A 23,307-nucleotide genomic window follows, 5' to 3' on the forward strand; every position below is an offset into this window, starting at 1 on the left:
GAAGAAAAAAATCAATGTGATTATCACTTGCCACAAAATATATATCTAATTATCTCTTTCCTAGAAATTAAACATCAACAAGAGACTGGCTAGACCCTATACTTATGCTGATTGAGGACGACGACTATCCATACTCTACACAACCTCGTCAATAATGCTGTCTCGGTAGTTCTTTTACTCAACTCCTGTTACGCAGTACAATCAAAAACCAAGTTATTTGTTCTATTTCATAGATATTCAACATTATATCGGAGACATACTCGTTGCACAATCGCACTTTGACCAGTGCATTTCTGAAGTGAATAACACTTTAAATTGATAGGTACCTTTGCCACGTAGCAACGCAAAAACACCTTAGTAATTTCCCTTCACATGGAGGTTGGTGGAGGTTCATCCCTCTGCACCCAAACATAGTAATTTCCCTTCACATGGAGTCATGGACCACTGGAGCAAATAAATCCCACACACAAGGCAACAAATAAACCAACAATTTCCGACTCAGTCTCTCGGAGGTGCTCATAGGCGTGTGTGCGTTTGTACTATGTTTCTCAAAAAATAAACCAACAATTCCGAAATAAATAAAACAATCTTATCACATGTCTAAGGCAACGGAACAAGCTAAAATCTAGGATTTTCAAGAGTCTTTCGCTTGATTTCCAAGAAATGTAGTACGGTGTCTCGCGAAATTGTGCAGGAAAGATAAAAACACATCTTAATTTAGTTTTCTTCGCTCACGTAAATATGTATTGCTATATTATCTTGAAGAACACCGAATAAATTATAGGTGTGTGTGTCATTTGTATGTGATATTATGTGAGTATAAAAATTAAAAACTTACTCAGTACAGTAGGTTGGTAGACCATTTGTAAGAGCTTATATGTTGTGTTTGACGTGATATTAGAGTTATGCACCAAACGAAGTTCAGATAATGATCATTAATTCATCATTAGAAAGGATAACTAATCAACCCCAATACACGTATAAAAGTCAAACTAACCATTCCCACTTCACTTAGAAATACAAAAAAAATATCATTGTTAGAAAAAGTTGTGTTTGTCATTCTAAATCCTGATCCACCATTAAAACTTTAAAACATGAACCTGCCGGTTGGTCGACGTTTTGCATTGGGTTAATTTATCTTTGGAGGTAAAATTGGTTATTTATTTGAAATTAAAACTTATATTACCTTCCATACATTTGTCTTTATGTGAGATGGCCGAACATATGAAAATCTTGATCGATTGTCAACTAAAAATAGACTCTTAATTGGAGATGTGTTTTCCACTTTATTCCAGAAGGAGGACTGAGCAGTGATTCCCCAATCCCCAATCACTACTGTACTCGATAGAATTATTGTCAATATTATTGTCTCATCAAAAGTGCCATAATTCTGTTCAAGTTGCGTCGTGTCACGCCCGCTCCGTTTCTTTCTCCTTTGGTCAACCATGATGGGTTTTGCCTACACGAGCGAGTGACGTACGTGCAACCCCGTGCGAGTGGGAGACGGGTTGAGATGCACCGAGCGCGTACGCGTCCGTAACGGAATCCCGCCGTGCTTATCGGCTAATGAATGAGCAGAGACGGTGGCGGCCTGGTGGCGCCACTGTACGGCGAGCGGAAAAGACACCAGACGGCATCGCGCACCGAGCGGCGGGCGAACGAACCCCGGGGCTTGCTGCTGCCTGCGCGCTCCGCCCGTCTCACGGCTCCTGGCCTTTTTTTTTTTGAGGGCAGTCTCACGGCTCCTAGCTGGCCGGCACAATGGAATGAGCACACGCGGCAGGCCGCCAGGTGCCTTGTCGGGCCTTGCTTGCAGTTGAGCGGCCGGGTACGAGAGCAGTCCGCGAGCTCGAGCCCAGTAATGTTAAAGTGAAGACTGCTTGGCCTCACGGTGCAATTTGATCTTCCAAGGAAAATCGAGAATCCCCTATAAAGAAAAAAAATTCGAGAATCCTCTCAAAAAAAAAAAGCAAAATAGAGAAGGCCAGATAATTCCATTAACGCTAAAAAAGAAAAGAAAGACAATTCCATTAGGAAAAAAGAGAGCAACACGAAAATGGAACAGGAACCGCACGACTAGGGAGTGGAACAAGGAGGACGAGGAGGCCCCACCTGCAGCCTCAAGACGGCTCGGCCGTTTCCTGCCCCGCAAGAAAGAAGAGCGGCCCCCGAGCAAAGCAAAAGCAAACCCCGTCGCCTTCAAGAGCTTGCACACACAGAGACCCACGCCGCGGGGCTCTCACGGCCAGGTCTGGAAGCGCGGCTGGCGCGGCGGTGCCGGATCTCGGACTCCTCCGCCTCGGCCTCTCTGAATCGGTAAGCCCAAGCACCACTCTTCCCCTTCTAACCAGTGGCGCCTCCTAGAAGGCTGTTCGTTAAAGCTTCCATGTCGATGTGGCTTGTTGCTGCTTCTCGATGTCGCGATGGCTAGTTCTAGAGCCTTCTCCAGCCGCCGTTGTAACTGCTGCTCTCCCGCTAGTTCGATTCGATGCTGTCGCCTGATTAAGGGTTTGTCGTGCAAGTGTAGCATCCGGGTCTAGTAGTAGTTGGTGCCGTTGGTTTACAGTTCACTCGATTCTAGTTGGAGACGAGAAAATACCCGGCCGATTAACTTGATTTTGACTGTGCCGATGAATTATTGTTGCTCTGATTGGGAAATTCGGTGCTTGTGCCAATGCAGATAGAGAAACAGTTGCTAGCCGCACTCCTAATATTTCATGTTTATGTGAGATTTGCATTTCGTTTGATTTGTTTGGGCTAGTTGGCACCACGGAACTGAAGTTTTTGTGATTGCGAATTTTTAGATTTCTGCATTTAGAGAGTTATTTTCTGGTTCTACAAGCTTAATTTAGTTTCAGGTTAGTATGTGTATTTTGTGAGTAATAACCAGCATTTTCATACAACATTGTAGCTCTGCTGTTTAAGCTCTCTTATACATATGTTGTAAATGGCAAGTGAGAGATGAGATTATGGTTTGTCCTTGGTATTTTAGTCATGAATAATAGAGTTTTAGTTAATATCTATGTTGCTTTATTTATATTTCAAATCTGCATATTAACTAATTTCACATTTCAGGGCAGCAGTTTCCTTTTGCATCTTGGTGAACGCTTTCTGTGACTGAGGTAGTGCACAATGTCTGGGTTTGCAGCAATTTTGCGTCGGTCATGCCTAACAGCTGCTAGTGAGAATCTGATGGAAACATGTGTTGGGCCGTGCATGTATTCTGGTAATTCTTTGAGGTGGTTGAGCAGCTGTGCTAAGCAATCGACAAAGCCAGGCACTTCCATTCTTGGCCAGATCAAGGCAGTGGATAGTTTTGCTCCAGTCAATGGCATGTCAAGGGCCAGGATGATGCCCCTTTCTGCTCATATGGGAACTAATTGGTTGATTACTTCAAAGCCCAGGTTTAATGTATTGCCAGCACCGTTAGGTGTTTTAAGCATCCGCCGTGCATACTCCTCAGACACTGGGCATCCAGAAGTTTCGCAAAATATCCCAATTGTTCCTTCTACAGAAACCTCTGATGTTGGCACTGCAGGTGATAGTGGGACTACTTGGATTGATATCTTGGATAATGCTCGCACGTCTACTATTGATGCCACGACTGATGCAGGCAAGAAAGTTAAGGAGATGACGGATGCAATTACACCCCATGTACAACAGTTCTTTGCGGCAAATCCTGATCTAGAAAAGGTAGCTGTTCCACTTGGTGGGACATTATTTGGTACAGTGATGGCATGGTTTGTCATGCCTATCATCTTAAGGAGGCTTCATAAGTATGGCTCTCAAAATCCTATAACAGCACTTTTGGGCAACTCAACCAAGACGGATGCTTCATATCAAACTAGCATTTGGAGTGCAGTTGAGGATCCTGCAAAATATCTTATCACATTTATGGCGTTTTCAGAGATGTAAGGTTCTATTTAACTTTCCCTGCAGAACTTTAGGTGTTGTTCTTTAATCTGCACAGAAGTCTTTCATCTTAGATCAAATATATTGCCAAATGCGCATCTTATGGAAAACTTTCAGCGATTGATTATGATGGCATGGCATCTATCTTGTCCTTCTTTTTCGAAAGAAGGTGCCGAAAGAAACATCTCTAGATTGACTACATCTCTTTAATATTTTCCAAGAGAAATTTTCCATCAAAATCTAGGATGCCTTTTAAACTTGTTTCCCGATGATGATACAGCGGTACAAGATTCATTTATATTCAGAAACTGTATGAATACTTATGCGTAGGTTTTAGCCTGATCAACAGTTGACGTATTGTGTTCTTGCAATGCTCATTATTCTGATGTTTTCTGTTCCTCAGGGCTGCAGCTGTAGCACCAAGCATATCGCCTTATTTTCCACAAGCATTGAGGGGTGCATTTGTCCTCTCTATTGTCTGGTTCCTTCATAGGTGGAAAGCAAACTTCATCACTACAGCTATGACCAGCCAAACTGCCTTAGTTACTGATAAAGCTCGGTTATCAGCATTTAACAAGGTGTCGTCATTGGGACTGATTGCACTTGGAGTGATGGGTCTTGCTGAGGCTTGTGGTGTAGCTGTTCAGTCTATATTAACTGTTGGTGGTGTGGGAGGTAATGTTCGAGACCTTCTGAGGAATCATATATGATATGACCATATGAAACTCAGGAAAAATCGTATGCACTTAAAAAAAAGTAAAGACTTAATAACTGAATGCAGCTTGTAAAAGTAAGCACCGGATAATTGTAACTTTCTTCCTGTGCTTCTCAGACCGCAATAGCTCAGTATCTTCCTTTTCCTTTCCCAGAAACTCTATTACTTGTTTTTCTGTCGCCAAAGCCACATTTGTTTCTCTGGCCTGATATGATGTAGAAATTAGTTGCACAAAAGAGGCAGTCCTTTATATGGATAATTTGATATAAGGAATGGATCCTTGTTGGACCTTTCCAGTAGCCTTTTTTTCCGAAAAGGAGCGAATACCCCCGGCTAATGTAATTGGATCTTGTATAACTAATGTGTATTCTGGCTATGCATGCTAAAATGCAGAAATCTAGTGAGAAATATTACTGTCTTCAGCAATCTGCACACACGTACTAACTATGTCCAATATTCCAGCTCAGTATGAGGACTCCTTATATTTCATGACTGCAGTTGTTAATACTTCGAACAAACTGAAACTCTTATGTTGGTATAAACTGCAGGTGTTGCTACCGCTTTTGCTGCTAGAGATGTCCTTGGTAATGTGCTGAATGGGTTCTCTTTACAATTTTCTAGGCCATTCTCAGTGGGAGAATACATAAAGGTGCCTTCTCTTATCTGCTACAACCTTTTCTGGGCACATATTTTCTAGAACCATGAGTTTACCATACTTAGTAGTGTGAAATTTTATCGACTTGGGAGTGGAGAGTGCATGTGTAAACTTTTCATCGAGTATGTATAATAGATGTTGGTGGTAAACTGGTAATGAAAAATGTCCCTTCTCGATAGATGCACGTTAGTGCTAGTAAGTTGTCAGGTCACATTTAGCAATATGTGCTTGAAGCATGCCCTAGAAAAAAGAAAACTCAGTTTGAAGCATATAACAATAGTAATATGTTACAAATAACATCTCCAGCAAAGGAATACCAGGTAGGCAGGTACCAAGTCGTGGGTTGTTAAGAGGCTTTATGAAGCGAGGAAAAAGTTGTCATGTGACATGAAACTCTGCTCATATAGTTGTGAGCAACTGAGCACTATGTTCTTTTAATAAATACATTGCTTTGCTTAATTGTCAATATTCTCACGGTATTTGTGATTTCAGCACTTTATAATGCTAAATATGTGTCCCTAAGGAGTAAGTGTCTCATCTGTTTCCAGTAGTTAATGTGGGTAATCTGAGTGGGAAAGTGTAAATCAAGAAGTTTATGTTCACATATAATCATAGATATTCACAGTTTAGACTGGCCATGTATTTTATCTTTGCTTTGTTGTTGTTGATTTCTTGATCTCAAACCTATAGTTGCAGGCTTGCTAAGTAAAATATTTTCCTTTGTAGGCTGGATCAATAGAAGGCACGGTGGTTGAAATAGGACTCACTTCTACTTCATTGATCAACCCAGAAAAGCTTCCTGTCACAGTACCCAACTCTCTGTTCTCCAGTCAGGTATCCTCACAGCTTCTGTTCTGGATATTTTCTTAAATTAACACAAATTATATTCTATACTTATATGGTGACATCCGTAATGTGTCGCCATGCATACTTTCTGATTATCTTGCCATCTCTTCATTCTGTTGGTCATATCCTGATTTTGCTGGGTGGATTGCTGTTACCTGTTCTCTGGCGTCGTGTGGAATGATGTCATTCACAGTGTCTCAACGATAGGATGGACTTCCTCTCGTTGGTAACTTGTTCTTAAGGGTGCAAACGGGATCCCGCGAAAGTCCCGCTTCTAGTTCAATTCTCAAATCTCCTATTGAAATTCTGAACAAAATTTTGAATAGAAGATTTGAAAAATGAAGCGGGACTTTCGCGGGATCCTGTTTGCATCCCTACTTGTTCTGCAATGTTTTGACACATATATTTTGGTTAAGGCAAACTTAGCACATTGTCTGTCTTATACATATGATCATGGAACAATCCTATATGCAAGATTGCACTGCCCGGAATATGAAGAGCCCTTGATTCTTTACTCAATGCAAACAATCACACCATAAACAACATACTAAATGACTAGGAAATGTGACAGAGATAACGTGGGATCCTCTAACACATGTATCTCAGGTAATAGCAATTTTAGTGACTGGCTATACTTGAACAAATTCACATTACCAACACTGTAGATTTCATTTTTCACTGCTAAAGCTTGTGGGAGCTTAGGATTTCGCCAGACCCCACAGCTTGTGGGAGTTTTCAGCACCGCATACGCCGTTCTTTTGAACTTTGGGATTCTTCCAAAATGAACCTTTGTACTTTCAACCTCATTCCACTTGGAGCGAAGAAAAAACTTTTGTATTCAGGGTCTAACTCCTTCGGGACTTGGAATTATGCTCTTCCATGGGAACTTTGTACGTTTTGGTTGATTGTTAGTTAGTTAAATTATAACACAGGATTTTGTTTTGTATCTACTCCTTCGGAACTTGGACTGCTGCAGTGCTGAGGGAAGTTTTAAGTAGGGAAAAAATGGCTTGAAATGTTTTGGTTGATTGTTGTTAGTATATCCTAGAAATCTGACAATATGACAGTGCATGTCAAGAATAATGCTGTGAATTTTTTTCAGTGTTTTGTTTATTTCTTACTGTTTGGATAGGCTTATCAGTATCAAGGAGGGCTACCATCTCTCTTGGTATTGTTTGAACGATTTGCAGGTGATAGTAAACAAATCACGAGGTCAACTGCGACTTAGTGTGACCAAAATTCCTATAAGATTGGAGGATATTCAGAAGGTTCCTGCTATATCAGAGGAGATAAATGCTATGTTAAGGTCCAATCCAAAAGTTGTCTCTGAAACAGATGCTCCTTACTGCCACCTCTCGAAATTGGAAAGTTCATATGGAGAGCTCGTCATAGGGTGCATCCTCCAAAAAATGGTGTGTTCAATCTATCTATTTGAAATTATTACTCCCTCCGTCCAACAAAGGATGTCTCAACTTTGAACAAATTTGAATGCATCTATACACTCATGTCTAGATACATCTAAATTTTGACAAACTTGAGACATCTTTTGTTGGACGGAGGGAGTATATGTTTTCGATTTCGATAAGGCATTTGTAGCTCTATGCTACACAAAGCATTAGAAATTTATTAGGATGGTTAGGTGAAGATAAGTACTCACCAAATGCTCATAGTAAGCACCAGAATATTGGTCATGACTGTCATCCCTGCTTGTTGATTATACAATATACATGCATACTTGGGCACAGTTTCTCTTGGATACAGGTCCGTGATTGAAATCAGATGAAAATATGTGACATCAATGTTATGAACCCCTTTGGATTAATGCCTTGGCATAGATTGGTGATCAAAACTTACTGGATTACATCATATCAACTTGTTCTGTTGAATCCGACTCGCAAGCTGTTAGTGCTATTGAGCTGTGCTGCAACATGACCGGAATGTAGTGTAACATATTGTGTCTCGGTAGATCTCCATAATTCATGTTCTACTGCTCGTCTGTCCAACTTTAGCATTTTGATGTTGTACAGTTATACCGCAAGGACCTATTTACGAGCCTGTAGCCTGTGGTAGTGTATTCGCCTATATGATCCATGTTAGTTCATAGTTGCTTATTGTCACCAATTGATCACAAGGGCGAGAACAATGCTTTCAGTCTTTTGTAACCTGTTCTACTAGTGTAATTTTGGAGTACTTGTCATCGTTTGTGCTTTCGCTTTTGTTTCTGACATGAATCTCTTGCACACTTTCAGAGAAAGGATGAGTTGCTATATACAGAACAAGATATTCTTTTGAAAGCTGCTAAGATCATTAAGTCACATGGTGTTGAATTGGGAAGCACCACACAATGCTGTTGATTCTGATGTTTCTCAAAACTTAAGTAGGGTAAGTGTTTCAATGTTTTGCTGCTTTCCCTTGGATTATTGCTTTTCGCATAGTAGCTGTTGATACTTAATGCTATTTTAAGTTGTTCCTTCCTTTCCATTCACACAATTTATATTTTGCATTTACCAGTTGTAGCTTAAATGTGACTGGACTGGACTTTGCGATTCCAGTTCTCTCAAAATCAGAAAGGTGCCCATTTTGCATGCAGACAGTTCCAAATTGTGTTTTCGCATGTGCGTGCATGCATGTTTTTTTCTTTTGGCTTAATGCAATCTATGTAACACACTAGAGGTTATGGAATAACTTGCATGTCAAGGCGCAATTTGTCATGCCAACATGTTGCCTTCCCTACATTTTGACAATGCAAAAAGGTACTCCCTCCGGCCGGAATTACTTGTCGAAATATTACATATATCTAAACGTTTTTTACACATAGATACATCCGTATTGGGGCAAATTTGAGACAAATAATACCGGTCGGAGGGAGTATAAAATTTTGCAGACAATATTAGTGATCCGTTTGCTAGAAATTACCCAGGCCACATGTTGGCAATGCCAAAATTTGGTAAAGATATAATGGTTGCCAATTTTTTTCCGAAGCAAATGAATTGGGTCCCAATCTTGTGGGCAAGCCAAAAATTGGTTGCAGACCAAGCGAGGATCTATACTCTAAGCCAACAAGAAGAACAATAATTGCATTTCAAGTACACAGTTGATCTCTATATTGGAGTTTGGCTACAGTTTCGGGATAAGTTGCATTTGTAAACTCTTGACGAGAGTTTTGCATCATTGGCAGGTGAATCTCGTTAGTCTGCAGAAGTACATACGCGGTGGGTAGGAAATTTTGCTTGGTGTGCGAAGGCAAGGACCCTAGTCTTGCTGTCTTGCATGTCTTCAGACCTCGACTCCATATACCAACGTTTTCTTTAGAACCAAGGTCATGTTCCACTTCTGTTGCTAAACTTTGCATGATACATCATCCAGTGCCGGAGAATACCACTGTCCACTGTTGAACACTTTTCTACGAATGCCGATATTGGTAAGCGGTGCTTTGTGAAGTGTTTAGTACTTTGCTATTGTATATTTGACTCTCCTGACGTATTCCGTACCCGCGTTTTGCACTGAAGTTTGCGGTTTACCAACTTCCCGCTGCTACTCCAGGCACCTCTATCTTCCTATTTCGCCGTGGAACTCTAAAATACTGCGCTTGAAGAGGCGTGGTATCAGTTTTGTCCTGAATCGGTAATCGGTGTCAGGGACCACATAGGACACACGTCGTGCTAGCTTGTGTACTGTTAAATTCGATAGTATATGCAGCATATGCTTGTCAGCTTGTGGATTTGTTTTTCTATCCGGAGCACATCAGTAAATCAGGAAGAGGCTATAGATTCATGCAAGAGGATGGAGCCCATGAAGTAATTGTTGTAGTATTAGTAAAATGTGATCTCTCCCATGATCTTTTCCAACAAGTATTGGATTACCACTTGTGTTTGATACAAGAGTCCAAGTAATTTCGCCATCCATATTATCAAAAAACTTGCATGGCATACCCTTAGTGAAATGCCCTCACGAGCTACAAAGGCATTAATCCGTCTACCATAAATTTTCTTGCATTTGTGTACAGAGCGGCGCACATCGACATTTTAGACTTCTGTAAGGAATTATTGACACTACAGAGAGCGTGAAATATTGTACTCTCAAGGTAGCTATTTTTTTTAAAGAATATATATTTTTAATCATTTTAGAAAATAATACGCGTTTTTGAAAAAATTCAAAAATAATACGGTCTCGGTTTCGACTAGGCCTAATCGGCTTGGGTCAGACCGATTAGTCCCGCTGCCCAGCCCAGGAGCCGACAGGATGCTCGTGGGCTTGGGAGAGACCGACAGGCCAGTCGGCCTAGCCGTGGACGATATCTGCATGTTGGTGTTCCTGGAGTCGGTGGGCCACCACGACTTCATCCACCGCTCGGCCGCCATGCTGGGCCCCGTCCTGGGCCGCTTCGTCCACGAGGCCATGTCCTGCCTCGACGCCCTCGCCGACCGCGTCCTCCCTGGCGCTGAGGAGCCAGGACATGATCCAGCTGGTGCTGGAGGGGAACGAGACGGCCAAGTACATCATCAACAAGAGGCACCTCTGGATCAGGGTCTACGTGCAAGGCACTCCTCCTCCCTGCATGACTGATCCCATGCATAGATCAAGCTGCATGCGTATGCATGGAACTGGAGCTTGACCAAAATCATCCATCGCACAATTACTACTACTACCGGTTTGCTGCTGCTAAGCTGCTGCCAGTTACTCCCTCCATTTCACAAAAAATGACGTCTACGTTTTTCGAGGTGGAATTTAGGTGGAATTTTGACCAACGATTAGACCAATTGTATGTAGATTATATGTTACAAATTTTATATCGTTGGAAAGGTTTTTGAAATACGAATCCAATGATATAATTTTTGTAACACATAAGATTCAAATCATTAGTCTAATTGTTGGTTAAAATAAAATCTTAAAATGCGTGCGTGCCATTCTTTGTGAAATGGAGAAAGTACTAGGCTACTAGCTGTATACAAAGCCGACTGTTTAAAAAAAAAGGAAAAACGCAACCAGACAGTCTTGCCGTAGCCGACCAGAGCCTCCCGGCGGCCGACAGGGCCTAACGGTTTGGCCCATATCGAGTCCGTATTATTTTTGAAATTTTTAAAAAGTGTTATTATTTTTAAAAATATTAAAAGTTCGTATTTTTTTTAAAAAATAGCCTCAAGGTAGGCAACGCCTTTTGCGTTGGCATGTGGGAACCTCTTTTCTTGCCCATGTGCATGCTGGCAAATGATGTTCCTAGGAACGACGGTGTGCCACCTGTTGAACCCGCCTCAAGGGGCATTGATAGCTCTGTCGTTGATGGTTCGGAGGAATCAATGAACACTCTCTACATCACCTTAAACTAACAATTATGTCCAGGAACATGGGGCCGGTAGATTTGGTCGTCCCTATTGACAGAAAGCAAGCGCAGTCGTACGCAAGCTGTCGCTGGGTATGCTTTCGCTATTGCTCCGGTACTTGCGGCAGGCGGAGGTGAGCCACGTCGGGTATACCAGAAAAGAAGTAAAAACTGACGCGCGGATCCGATTTCACACACAAGCACATCTCACTTGCCCCCACACCAGAACGTGCGCCATGTCCCTCCCGAAGTCTCATCCCCCGTGTTGGCTGAATACCATCACATGGAAGTATGGAACTAGTTCCAGGCAAAGCTTTCCCGGAGTCCAAATCCCAGACCCACATACCACAACATCAAAGAACAGGGAGCCTGCTGCCTGCCTGTCCTGCGCTTCAGCCCCGTCGCCGTCAGCTCCGAACACGAGACCGGAGTAGACGCGGCGCATTGGGGCAGGCGAGCAGCAATGATGTGACCGAAAATCAAGTCCGGCCAAAACTTCGAGTTCTTCTTCTACCTATGTGACTCGTGAGGCGCAAAACAGCACGGCCGGAGATGACCAACGAGGCTCGTTTGTTATCTTCCAAGAAGAATAATACAAGTGGAGGGAAAAAAAATTGAATAGTCCTATTTTCCTCTGCCTAGACTACTTGGCTGAACTCGCCTTCCCTGCATACACCCACGTCGATGGTCATCGTCTTCTTACCCTCCTTGGGCGACGTCAGCACCCTACAGCAATTTCTTCTGGGTGACTGCAAATCCATGTGAACCATGCATCAGTAGTAAACTTGCAAAGCACCAAAAACAATACTAATTTAAAACACGTCAGCAAATCGTCAATTAGCATAGTCAACCAGACCTAGCACTGCAATCATCTGGTCAAAAACAATTCTAGTCATCGCATACAACGTTTTTTTGGTTTAGTGCTCTGTAAATAGCAATCCGTGATGTGTCACTATATATGTGCATATACTGAAAATGGTGCGATTTTCCCCTTGTACTCTCTAAATAGCAATTCATGATGTGTCATCAATATATATACTGAAAAGGAAATGATTTGGTATAGAGGATTAATTACCCGGTCCCAAATCCCTGGGTCGGGCTTCTTTAGCACGACAATGTGATCGAGATGCGCGTCCGGGTCGGTGATATTCCAACGGCACGCGGGCCGCGTCTCGTTCGCGGGGCGCCACCGCTCGTAGCGCGTCACCGTGGTCTCCCCGCCGCCCGCGCCCGCCGCGCTCCGTGCCGCCGACGACATGTAGTACACGGCGGGCTTGTGGCACGGGGTGCGCGCCAGGGGCCTCGTGTTGAACGCGTAGGCCGTGTAGTCGGCGCGCCGGTACCAGTTGAGGAACGTCCGCGCCGGCATCTCCATCTCCCGCGGCGAGGTGACGCCCCTGGACACCAGCACGGCGAACCCCCACGCCACCGACACCGTCCAGCGGTTGGCGCCGTCGTAGCAGATGGACTGCTGCATTATCCCCGACTGGTCCAGCCTCACGGGCCCGTTGAAGAGCCTCCGCACGGCCGCCGGGCGCGACGCCGCCCTGGGGAACAGCGGCTGCACGACGTCGAGGTGGTGCAGCGTCACGATGGGCGCGACCGGGTGCGCGGCGAGGAGGCCCAGGAGGTCGCCGTAGACGTCGTACTGGTGGAAGCCCGGGTGCTTGGTGAGCGGCACGCCGAGCTCCGCCATGCACGCCTGGATCCGGTCGTCGCTGCCGTAGAGCGCCGGGTAGCGGCGGATGCAGCCGTCCTGGATCCGCGCGAGCGCCTCGGCCAGCGGCCTGCTGATGGCGAACCCGCCGCCGCCGTACGCCATCCCGTAGGAGAAGTAGATGTTCTGCAGGTGGCTCTCGGAGAGGGAGCCGATGTAGTAGGGCTGGCGGTGGTCGAACTTGTTGAGCACGGTGAGGAGGTTCTCGGGGAAGAAGACGGTGTCGTCGTCGCCCATGACGAACCACCGGACCCCGGGCAGGCCGAGGCGGAACGTCTCGGAGACGATGCGGGAGATGCGGATGGCGGAGCGGTGGCCCCGGCGGTGCGTGTAGGGGAAGGCGGAGGTGTCCGAGGAGATCTTGATGGCCGGGAGCCCCGTCCGCGCCGTGGACATGTTGGACTCTCGCACCTCGCGGTCCAGCCACACGTAGCCCCGCATGGCGCCGCGGGGCCGCCACCACACCTTGATGTACTCCTTGCGCTTGTCCCAGAACCGCGACGACGCCGCGATGCCGAACACCACGTGCTGCAGCGTCGTGGGCGCCATGGACGCCGCGGCCGCGGCGGCGGGGGCGGCCTTGTCATTCTCCGACGCGGTGCGGTTGGTGAAGGTACGGCGGGAGATGGCGAGGGAATCGGGCGTGCAGGAGGAGGAAGACGAGGACGCGGAAGAGGAAGCGGCGGAGGCGAGGAGGAGGTGGAGCGTGTAGAAGAAGTAGAGGGCGGTGATGGGGAGGAGGAGCAGGAGGAGGAAGCGGAGGAAGGAGCCGGTGGCGGTCTCCTTACCGCCGCCGCCGCCGCCCTTCATTCCTGGCGCCGTGGCTGCTGCTGCTCGCCGCCGCCCGCCGCCGTATTCGACGACTTCCTTACAAATCGGTCGGCGGCAAATAGTCCTCCTCCTACTCTACTGCCTCCTCAGCCGGCGGGTGGACTGACAGGTATCGATCGAGTCTGGAAAGGAGTTGGGGGCTTGGAGATTTACCCGGGCGGGGGTGCGTGGTCAGCCGCGGGAGAGTGCCAGGTCGCCCATTCCCCCCGCGTGTTGCTCTGGGTTCTGGTTCTTGCGCTAAATCTAGTATCTCACTCCCTTCTCTTCTCTTCTTCCAAGTTAAGTGAGTGGGATTTTCTCGCCGCCCCCTCTGCTGCTGGGTGCGGTGGGGTGGGTAGTTGGGCGGCTGACGGTGGGGAGGGGGCCTGGTTCTATATCTAGGTCCGCCTTTTCTCTTGCGGTTTTGCCCCTTTTTGAGTTGAGTTTTGCTGCACGTCCTACAGCTACTGAAGTGCTGGTGGCTGCACACAGAAAGGCGTGGGAATCACAGCGCCACGCGGGATTTTAATTATGGATTGGCTGCATTATGTAAATCTGAGAAGTGGAGATTTGGTATTCATGGAGGTGCATTGATGCGCCTACTATTGTTGCACGGTAAGCAGAGTAGTCCGCTGAATATAAATGTCGGGAGCGGCCAAACAAACGGTGGGGTCCTGTGCCGCCTACCAGGCTTGAAGCATCGGCAGAAAAGGTTTGTCCCGATCGAGGTTTCGATCCAAGATCCATAACGTTACGTTGGCCACTTTGTTGGACGATGGCAAGGAGTGTAGGACTCCGTCTCCCCAGCGGTTACGTGCTACTACTCGTAGCAGAGCTTAGCCATATCGTCCTCTCATGATCTTATCTAGCTGACCAGCAGCTCCCAACATTGCTTTTGTTTTTGCAAGCTGCGTCTTCATGTCGTGATCTATTGGGACGACCTCAAAGCTGGGGCTCCTGCTCAATACGAGTGGCATACAGTATCGTGTCATCACGTATACATGATTGGTCTGTGGTTTATTTGTTTTGGACTGTCTGAAACTCACGCGCTGCTGTCTGTATATGGGTCTCATGCATGTGTGTTTGGTTGTTCTCGGGTTAGTGGCGAACAATGGCAAGTGTAGCAATATATAACTCCATCCAGAGAAATTCCGAACCAGTGCGCTTACTATAATACAGAAAAAAAGATGATACATTCTGCTTCTACCTAAGACTATACAGATGCTGATAGCTACGGTGCCATGGGAAATGAAAAAGAAAAGACCACGAAAGGGACGGGGCAACTCCATTATCGCTCATCCTACTACGGAGCACTCATCACGCGCCTGCCACTGATAAGTGATAAATGTTAGTGTACTCACTTGGCGACGCATTCCCCATATCTCCGACGTACCCCAATTAATGAGTGACGTATACGAGATTGTTAGTACGAGCTTATGCCAAACAGATGCCAGTTTCTTCAGAACTTCGAAACGCTGCAAGTGAGAATTTCTCCTTCACACGGTGTCATTCTCCACCCTTAAGTCAGAAGTAGCTCATCTCGGAGGAAAGATGCATACAGCTCTATGTTTAGTAAGCAGAACGTGTAGCTAACAAGCAGCCGGATATGGTGCACGCTCATGCAGAAAAACGTACGTATCCAGGAGGAAGGAGGCGGTGGATCTCAAAGAAGATCCGGGTAATAAGTGCTTGCGCGGCGTCTTGCGGAAGAACAAATAAAACGGCAGTGAATCGGTTGGCTTTCCACCATCCCAGGCGGCGTCGCCTTCGGCTCGGCTGCGCCCGAACCTTTCCGAGCCCGTTTCCTTTGCCGTTTTGCATCCATTCCTTGGTCAAATCGCATCACGCATGGCCGGGCATGTTGGTGCAGAGCGCAACAATTCTGCTAGCCCATTTTCCAGCCATGCCCAGGCTCACATAAGAAACTTGCTTAAATCGGTGTAAGCGTGCTGCGCTGGTCCCTTTCCATGTCCACCCCCACGGTCCACTCTTTTTGGAGGAAAGAAACTAAGTGCGCATGCTCTCTGTCGTTTAGGAGTGTCAACAGACTTTTGTCAAAAAAAAAAAACTCTCTTGAAGTGACACACGACCTAAAAAACATGTTGCCTCTTGTGATGATTGTGAGTGGTCAAACTCTGTAGTCCTCTTATTTATGCTTCAAAAGGAATGGACCATCTAATCACGAAAATATTCAAAGATAGATGAACCATTCCGAGTTACTATATAGTGGGATCACTACTATAATCAGCCAGATGTAAGTCTGGCTAGCTTTACTGCAAGTTGACATAGCTTCCCCGCGGGCGAATTGTCTATCATTGCTTCATGTGATCGGGAGACAGGAAGGGTCTGTTTGGCTCTTTCGCTCGTGATTCCGCAAGGATTTCTAGCAAGCACAAGCGACAGAGCCTGCAATGGCATGCTACGTGTTTGGTTGTTCAGCTTTGCTACTAGCTAAACGGTTGTTACCGTGAAGGCAGCAGTTACCATCACTTTTCTCTCCTTCTTGCCGACGGAAGAGAGCCAAACGGGCCATCCTGATTAGGCAAGGATTTTCTTAATCGAGATTAGTTATAGACTTGCTAAATACTTCAAGCCAACACCATCAACAAGGACATTGTGCACGTAGATCGACTTGGGGGGTGGTGGTGGTGGTGGGGGGGGTGTTCACCAGGAATAAACTGTACTTCCTGTTCAATCTGCCATGCCGCCATCCACCTTCTCTGCAGGTCGGCGCCTTCGCTCATCGCTAGCCGTTTCTTGGCACAAATGGCGTCATCAGCCTACTCATGTCGTGGGAGAAAATGTCATAAGGGAGTAACATTGCGGAAAGTCGCGTAATGATCTGGAACACTCATCCACAGATACACGCAAAGAAGAGGACCGTCACGGCTGCCGATGCAGCTGCCCTGGTCCTGTGCCCGTCGCCATTTGCCGCGGCTCTAAGAAGGGCCACCGCCCCAACTTGTCGGCACCCCTTGTCGGGGATGATCCCGGGCAGTGTCATTGACGACACATTTTAGCCGAGATGACGAAGGAAAAACCGGCACAAGCATGTAAGCCGAACTGATACTAAGCCGGCATACCAAGTGTATGCCGGAAAATGTATCTTGTCTCATGTGATTGCAAAATAAGCATGAGTATTCTGATCTCGGCTAGCGCCGAGATGTCTCAACGGTCTTATCCTCATCGCATGGCGCAGAGTAAAGCAGCGCTATCTTTATCACGGAAAACCAGTCGCTGCTTACATTGTAGTGCCAGGCGACTGCACAAAGAAGAACCGAAAGAGAATTGATGACGGAAGCTGGCAGGACGCTGCAGTACTTGTTGCCAAACGCCAGGAAAAGTAAAGTTGTCTTGTCTCCTGCGGTGCCACCCGGAGGAAACCAAGGCGCGTGCCCGACGGGGACTTAGAGCACTACCCTTTCCTGCAAAGGGATCGGCACACTTAAACATTTAGGGTTTTCCCCTTCTTCTTCTTCTTCCTCAAGAAAACTGCTCAAGGAGCACCATTATAGATCTCGGTATCTCGGCTTATACAACAAAGCAGGAGTAGGAGTCTTACCTCGACAAGAGGGCTCCGAACCTGGGTAAATCTGTGTGTGCTCGTGTGTTTGTGCGTGTTTTTCATCACGTCCTCCCTCCTCCGGATCCTCCTTCGTCCATCGGCCCCAACATAAGCCATCATACGGCATCTGCCGTGACACCACCACGACAGTTGGCGCCCACCGTGGGGCCAGCAGCGGCGCTGGCTGGAGTTTCATCCGGACGGGAACCTTCCTCGTCACCGGAGAGCGCGTGGTCTCCGGTTTGGTCCAGAGATTCGGCTCTCTGGGCTTCATCGACAACAACGCGAGCTGCTTCAACAACGCGCCGCTTCCCTGCGCAGGTCGCTTCATCAACTTCGGCATGCATGAGGTTTATGTCGCCACAGACAATCCTTGCAGGTACCCCGAGCAGGTGGTGGTGGCTGAAGATCCCCTTGGAGAAGCCGGCATGTCGACTGTCCCGCTGACCGTGTGGAGGTCATGGTGACGGCTCACGGCGTCGATGCTGGCAAGGGCACCGTAGAGAGTGGCGCGGTCCCAAGCAAATCCGGCAAAATGGCGAAGTTCCCCTTGGAGAAGCCGGATAATGTCGCTGCTCAAACCGGCACGTCGGCTTTGACGCCAAAGCCGATTCAGCTCCAGGTCGCCATCGAACGGCTGACCATGCCGGTGGCGTCAAACGCTAACCCGGCCCAGCTGGAGTTGGAGTTGGAGTTGGAGCGCCAAACATTGCTGAAGGAAGCTGTCGATGTGGCTCACGCTCGGCAAGAACTTGATATTTCGCTCTGTGAGTATAACAAAGCCATGGTCTCAATTCTACCGCATTGACTAATCCTAGCCGAGTTGGGGAAGTGCGTAACCGTGGCAGGAACTTGAACGCTGAGATAGCTAGAGATGGCAGGGGATGCCTGCAGTGTCGGCAAGTTTTGCCTCGGCACTGAAGCCGAAATACAACACCCCTGTCAAGAATCTCAGGGCCGCCGAGGGTGCGGCTGAAGAGTTGCTGAATCTCATGGGAGAGGCACTTCGGCTGCAGCAGTTGCGGGTGAAGGAGTTGCTCCGCACAGCTAACAAGCAGAATGAGGCATACATGAGATTGCATGGCAAGCCCGGTGCATCTCAAGTCATTCACTCGGCAGCAGGCGCTGATGGCCGGGCTGACAAGCAAGCGTCCTCGCCTGGTGGCAAACGGGACAAGAGTGTCAACTCAGGCCGAGATAAGCGCTTAGAGCATTATGACCCGGCTCTGGCCGAGAAGCAAATGGTCAGGAGAGTTGATGACAGCCAGAGTGGTCTGCGTGTCGGCAACAGTCGCCGAGATCAGCAAGAGCGTCGCTTGGTTGGTCATGTACACCAACCTCGGGGTCCGGCACCCAATACTGTTGCAGGTCAGCAGGGTGTCGGGCGCAACCCCCTGTAGCGAGGTGAAAATCGCCGGCAAGACCGTTACGATGACGGGTACTCGGCCATGGGTGATGAAGGTTATCTCAGGCGAGAACGTGATAATCTCGGCCCGCTCGGAGCCTGAGTTGGGAACCGGCAAGTGTCGCCATTGGATGCCCGGCATCGGCTCGACAAAATATATCTGTCGGAGCTTTTGGAAGAACAAGGCCCTCCGGGACCGTATTGTTTCGCGCACCGGATCATGAGGGAGACACCAGCCCAGGGTTTTCAGCTGCCCAGGGGTACGAGAACATATGATGGTAGTACTAAGCCAGAAGATTGGCTGGAAGACTATGTCACTGCGGTGCATGTGGCAGGCGGTAGCCGCAAATGGGCGGTACGTTATGTACCCAGATGCTGGTAGGGCCGGCAAGGATATGGCTGAACAATTTGCCGGAAGGTAGCATCAATTGCTGGATAGACTTTGAAGAAGTTTTTGTCAGCAATTTCACTATCACTTACAAGAGGCCAAATCGCTTGTCCATGTGTAAGCAAAGGGACAACGAAACTGACCGGGATTACCTGACAAGATCGAACAACCTCCACAATTCCTGTGAAGGGATAGTGGAGTCGCAGGGCATCGCATGGTTTGCCCAAGGATGCCGACATGGCACCATGTTGTGGCAGAAGCTTCAAAGCGAAATGCCGGCAACTCTGTCTGAAATGATCAAGATCGCCGACCTGTATGCGCTCGATGATCCGACTCAGCCATCGCTAATGCCGGCAGAACCGCAAAGGGAGCAGCCAACATACAATCCTGCCGGGGCATTCCGGAGGAACGATCATCAAGACCATCGCAACAAGAGAAGGGACGACAGGCCGGATTACCGGTATGGGTCAGCCCATGTCGCCGCTATTCAGAATCAACTTGATGCCAGCTCTAGCCAGCGTCAAAAGACTGGAAATCAGCAGTGGGTCAAGAAGGGAGAGCAAAAGAAGCCCTGGCAAGATAAGCAGAAGTATACGTTCGAGGTGATGCTGGATCAGCCTTGTTGTTTTCACACGACTAATCCCAGCAAACCGGCAAATCACACAACCCGGCAGTGCAGCTGGATGCAGCGGGCCGAGAAGGGTGAGGCGAGTCGGTTGCCCCCTCCTCCACCGCTCACAGGCGCTAACGCACAGATCCAAGGACCTCCTTCGGCAAACAATGCTGTCAACCAGGTGGAAGACCAAGGTATCCCGGAATATGCCGGAAGAAATGAGTACAAGGAACACCACCAGAGCTACATGATCTTTATCACGGAACCGACTGATAAGCAGAGTCAACGCAGGCGGGAGATGGAAGTCAATACTGTTATGCCGGCGGTACCTAAGTTTATGTACTGCTTGGAACAGGAGTTCAACTAGAGCCGAGCAGATCATCCCAAGGTCATGCCAAATCTCCTGGTGGACATGCTCTGGTGGTTGACCCGACACTCATCGGGCCCGACATTAACGTCAAGTTCACTCGGGTTCTCATTGATAACGGGAGCAGCATAAACATCATGTATCGGGACACGATGCTCAAGCTCGGCATTACTGATAACATGCTTGAGCCTAGCCGTATTACCTTTCATGGTATTGTGCCGGGAGTGTCTTGCGCCTCGGTAGGCAAGATCCGAGTTGACGTCTTATTCGGCACCAAGGAGAACTGTCGGACCGAGAACCCGGTGTTCGAAGTAGTGGACCTTAGTAGTCCGTACCATGCACTACTTGGCAGACCGGCATTGGCCAAATTCATGGCGACTACCCACATTGGTTATCTGAAGATGAAGATGCCAGGGCCAAATTGTAACATAACCATTACTGGCAACTACAAGCGCTCGATAGAGTGCGCGGCGGCAGGGTCTGCTTTGGCCGAGTAACTAGTCATCGTTGGTGAGAAGAAGAAGTTACAAGAAACTGTTGCGTTGGCCCAGGCGGCACAGATTGGCCTGCCGGCAATGACCAATCCACATGGAAGTGTGGTTTTTCAGGCAGCCAAGGAGACAAAGAAGATACAGGTCGACAGTGAGTTCCTGGACCGCACCGTCATCATCGGTGCCGGCCTGGGTGCGAAATAGGAAGGCGAGCTCACCAGCTTCCTCCGTGAGCATCGGGATATCTTCGCATGGTCAAATAAGGACCTGTCGAGTGTGCCGAGGGAGTTGGCTGAGCACTCATTACATGTCAGACCAGACGCAAGACCGGTGAAGCAGCCCTTCGACGCTTCGCCGACGATAGAAGGAAAATCATATCGGAAGAGATATCCCGGCTTCTAGCTGCTGGCTTTATCATGGAAGTATTACATCCCGACTGGCTGGCAAACCCGGTCATGGTCGAGAAGAAGAAAGCCGACCCAACTGCTGCTAAGGTGTTGCGCATGTGCATCGACTACACCAGCCTGAACAAGGCATGTCCCAAAGATCCTTTTCCATTACCTCGGATCGATCAAGTGATCGACTCCACTGCAGGGTGTGAGCTGCTGTCGTTTGTAGACGTGTACTCTGGTTTTCACCAGATACCGCTGAATCCTAATGATCAAATAAAGACATCATTTATCACCCCGTTCGGGGCTTATTGCTATCGTACTATGCCGTTTGGTTTGAGAAATGCAGGGGCTACTTATCAAAGATGCATGTAGAAATGCTTGCACGATCAACTCGACAAAAATGTGCAGGTATATGTCGACGATGTCGTCATAAAAACAATAAATCATGAGCAATAAAGACACAAGTGGCCGGATCGCAAAATGGGCTATTGAGTTAGCACCCTACACGCAGCAGTACGACAGACGGGATGCCGTAAAATCTCAGGCTCTGGCTGATTTCCTGGTAGACTGGGCCGAGATGGAATATGAGCCACCGCCACCTGAAACTAGCTACTGGAAAATGCATTTTGACGGCTCCAAAATGAAAAGTGGGCTTGCTGCCGGCATAGTCTTAACTTCGCCTAAGCGCGATCAACTTAAATATGTGCTGCAAATTCATTTTGCGGCATCCAACAATGTCGCCGAGTATGAGGCACTTCTGCACGGACTAAAGATGGCAAAAGATATTGGAGTTTGTCGGATTCAATGCTTTGGCGACTCGGACTTGGTAGTCCAGCAAGTTTCCGGCAATTGGGATGCATTGGATGCCAATATGGCGCTATACCGCTTTCATGTTCAAAAGATCAGTGGTCACTTCAAAGGGTGCGAATTCCATCATATACCACGTTCGGAGAATGAGGCAGCCGACACGCTGTCGAAGCTCGGCTTAACGCGACAAGCTAACCCGTCTGGTGTGGCATTGGAGCATTTACGCAAACCATCCATCAAGCCCTCACCAGAATCGGAGTTAGTTTTTATCCCAGCAAGCTCAGAAGCTGACGCCACCCCAATGGACATTGACAGTGGCAGCGGTTCTGGTAACCCGGGGACTGAGCGTCCTAACTCGACGGAAGCAATGGCGGTTGAGCCAATGGAGATAGACGAACCAGACGAGCCGGTTTTTGCCACTCGCCCCATGCCGGCTTGGGCACAACAGATAATGTCTTACCTCAAGGATGGGAGTCTCATGGAAGAGGAAGTGTCGGCAAGGCAAATTCAGAGAAGGGCAAAGGCATACACTATCATCAATGGCGAACTATACAAGAGAAGTGTTACTAACGTCTTGCAGCGATGCGTCGAGCCGGCAGAAGGGCAAGAGATACTGTGAGATATACGGTCACCATGCATCTTCAAGAACATTGGTGGGCAAGGCATTCTGGCACGGTTTCTACTGGTCGAGTGCGCTACAAGAAGCAGAAGACATGGTCCGAAAATGCAACGATTGCCAGAGATATGCCAGCAAGATTCACATGCCGGCATCTGAGCTCAAGACTATTCCAATCACTTGGCCTTTTGTTGTTTGGTGTTTGGATATGGTGGGACCTTTTAAGCGGGCGCGAGGAGGCATGACGCATATCTTGGTCATGGTTGACAAGTTCACCAAATGGATTGATATAAAAGCCGATAGGAAAGTGTGACGGCAAGACGGCGGTATCATTTCTGAAAGACATCATATTGAGGTACGGTTACCCGCACAGCGCCATCACGGATAACGGCACAAACTTCGCGGAAGGACCTTTTGCACGATTTGGCGCGGAAAAGAAAATCCGGCTAGACATCGTCTCCGTGGCACATCCTCAGTCCAACGGACAAGTTGAGAGGGCAAACGGCATGGTTCTAACCGGCATAAAACCTCGATTGATTGAGCCACTGGAACGCACTCCAGGATGTTGGTTAGATGAACTCCCAGCTGTGCTATGGAGTCTCAGGACAACTCCAAATCGCTCTACAGGCTACACGCCATTTTTCCTCGTATACGGGGCGGAAGCTGTTGTGAGAGCCCGGGACCGTAA

General features: G+C 47.7%; 2 protein-coding genes across 9 annotated transcripts; one reads left to right on the forward strand and one right to left on the reverse strand.

Annotated features, from left to right (window-relative positions):
* The first annotated feature begins 2,154 nt into the window (after nt 1-2,154).
* Nucleotides 2,155-9,607, forward strand: LOC100837341 (mechanosensitive ion channel protein 1, mitochondrial). Of its 8 annotated transcripts, XM_024455889.1 has the most exons (9): nt 2,156-2,316; nt 3,076-3,538; nt 3,614-3,911; nt 4,316-4,587; nt 5,176-5,276; nt 6,009-6,116; nt 7,319-7,540; nt 8,378-8,510; nt 9,307-9,607. In XM_024455889.1, exons 2-8 carry the CDS (start codon nt 3,133-3,135, stop codon nt 8,480-8,482), a joined length of 1,512 nt encoding a protein of 503 aa, XP_024311657.1. In that variant the 5' UTR covers nt 2,156-2,316; nt 3,076-3,132; the 3' UTR covers nt 8,483-8,510; nt 9,307-9,607. The 8 variants fall into 8 exon arrangements, with proteins under 8 accessions (XP_024311658.1, XP_024311659.1, XP_010240301.1 ...); XM_003580325.4 differs by having other exon boundaries at nt 3,076-3,911; XM_024455888.1 differs by lacking the exon at nt 9,307-9,607 and adding an exon at nt 8,640-8,845 and having other exon boundaries at nt 3,076-3,911.
* Nucleotides 9,608-11,935: 2,328 nt separating this feature from the next.
* Nucleotides 11,936-14,476, reverse strand: LOC100837952. The gene is made up of 2 exons (XM_003580327.4): nt 12,524-14,476; nt 11,936-12,197 (listed from the first exon to the last, which is right to left on the reverse strand). The coding sequence occupies exons 1-2, from the start codon at nt 13,973-13,975 to the stop codon at nt 12,087-12,089; spliced, it is 1,563 nt and encodes a 520-aa protein (XP_003580375.1). The 5' UTR covers nt 13,976-14,476; the 3' UTR covers nt 11,936-12,086.
* Between the last annotated feature and the right edge of the window lie 8,831 nt (nt 14,477-23,307).

This window comes from Brachypodium distachyon, chromosome 5, assembly GCF_000005505.3.
Source record: "Brachypodium distachyon strain Bd21 chromosome 5, Brachypodium_distachyon_v3.0, whole genome shotgun sequence".
NCBI lineage: Eukaryota > Viridiplantae > Streptophyta > Magnoliopsida > Poales > Poaceae > Brachypodium > Brachypodium distachyon.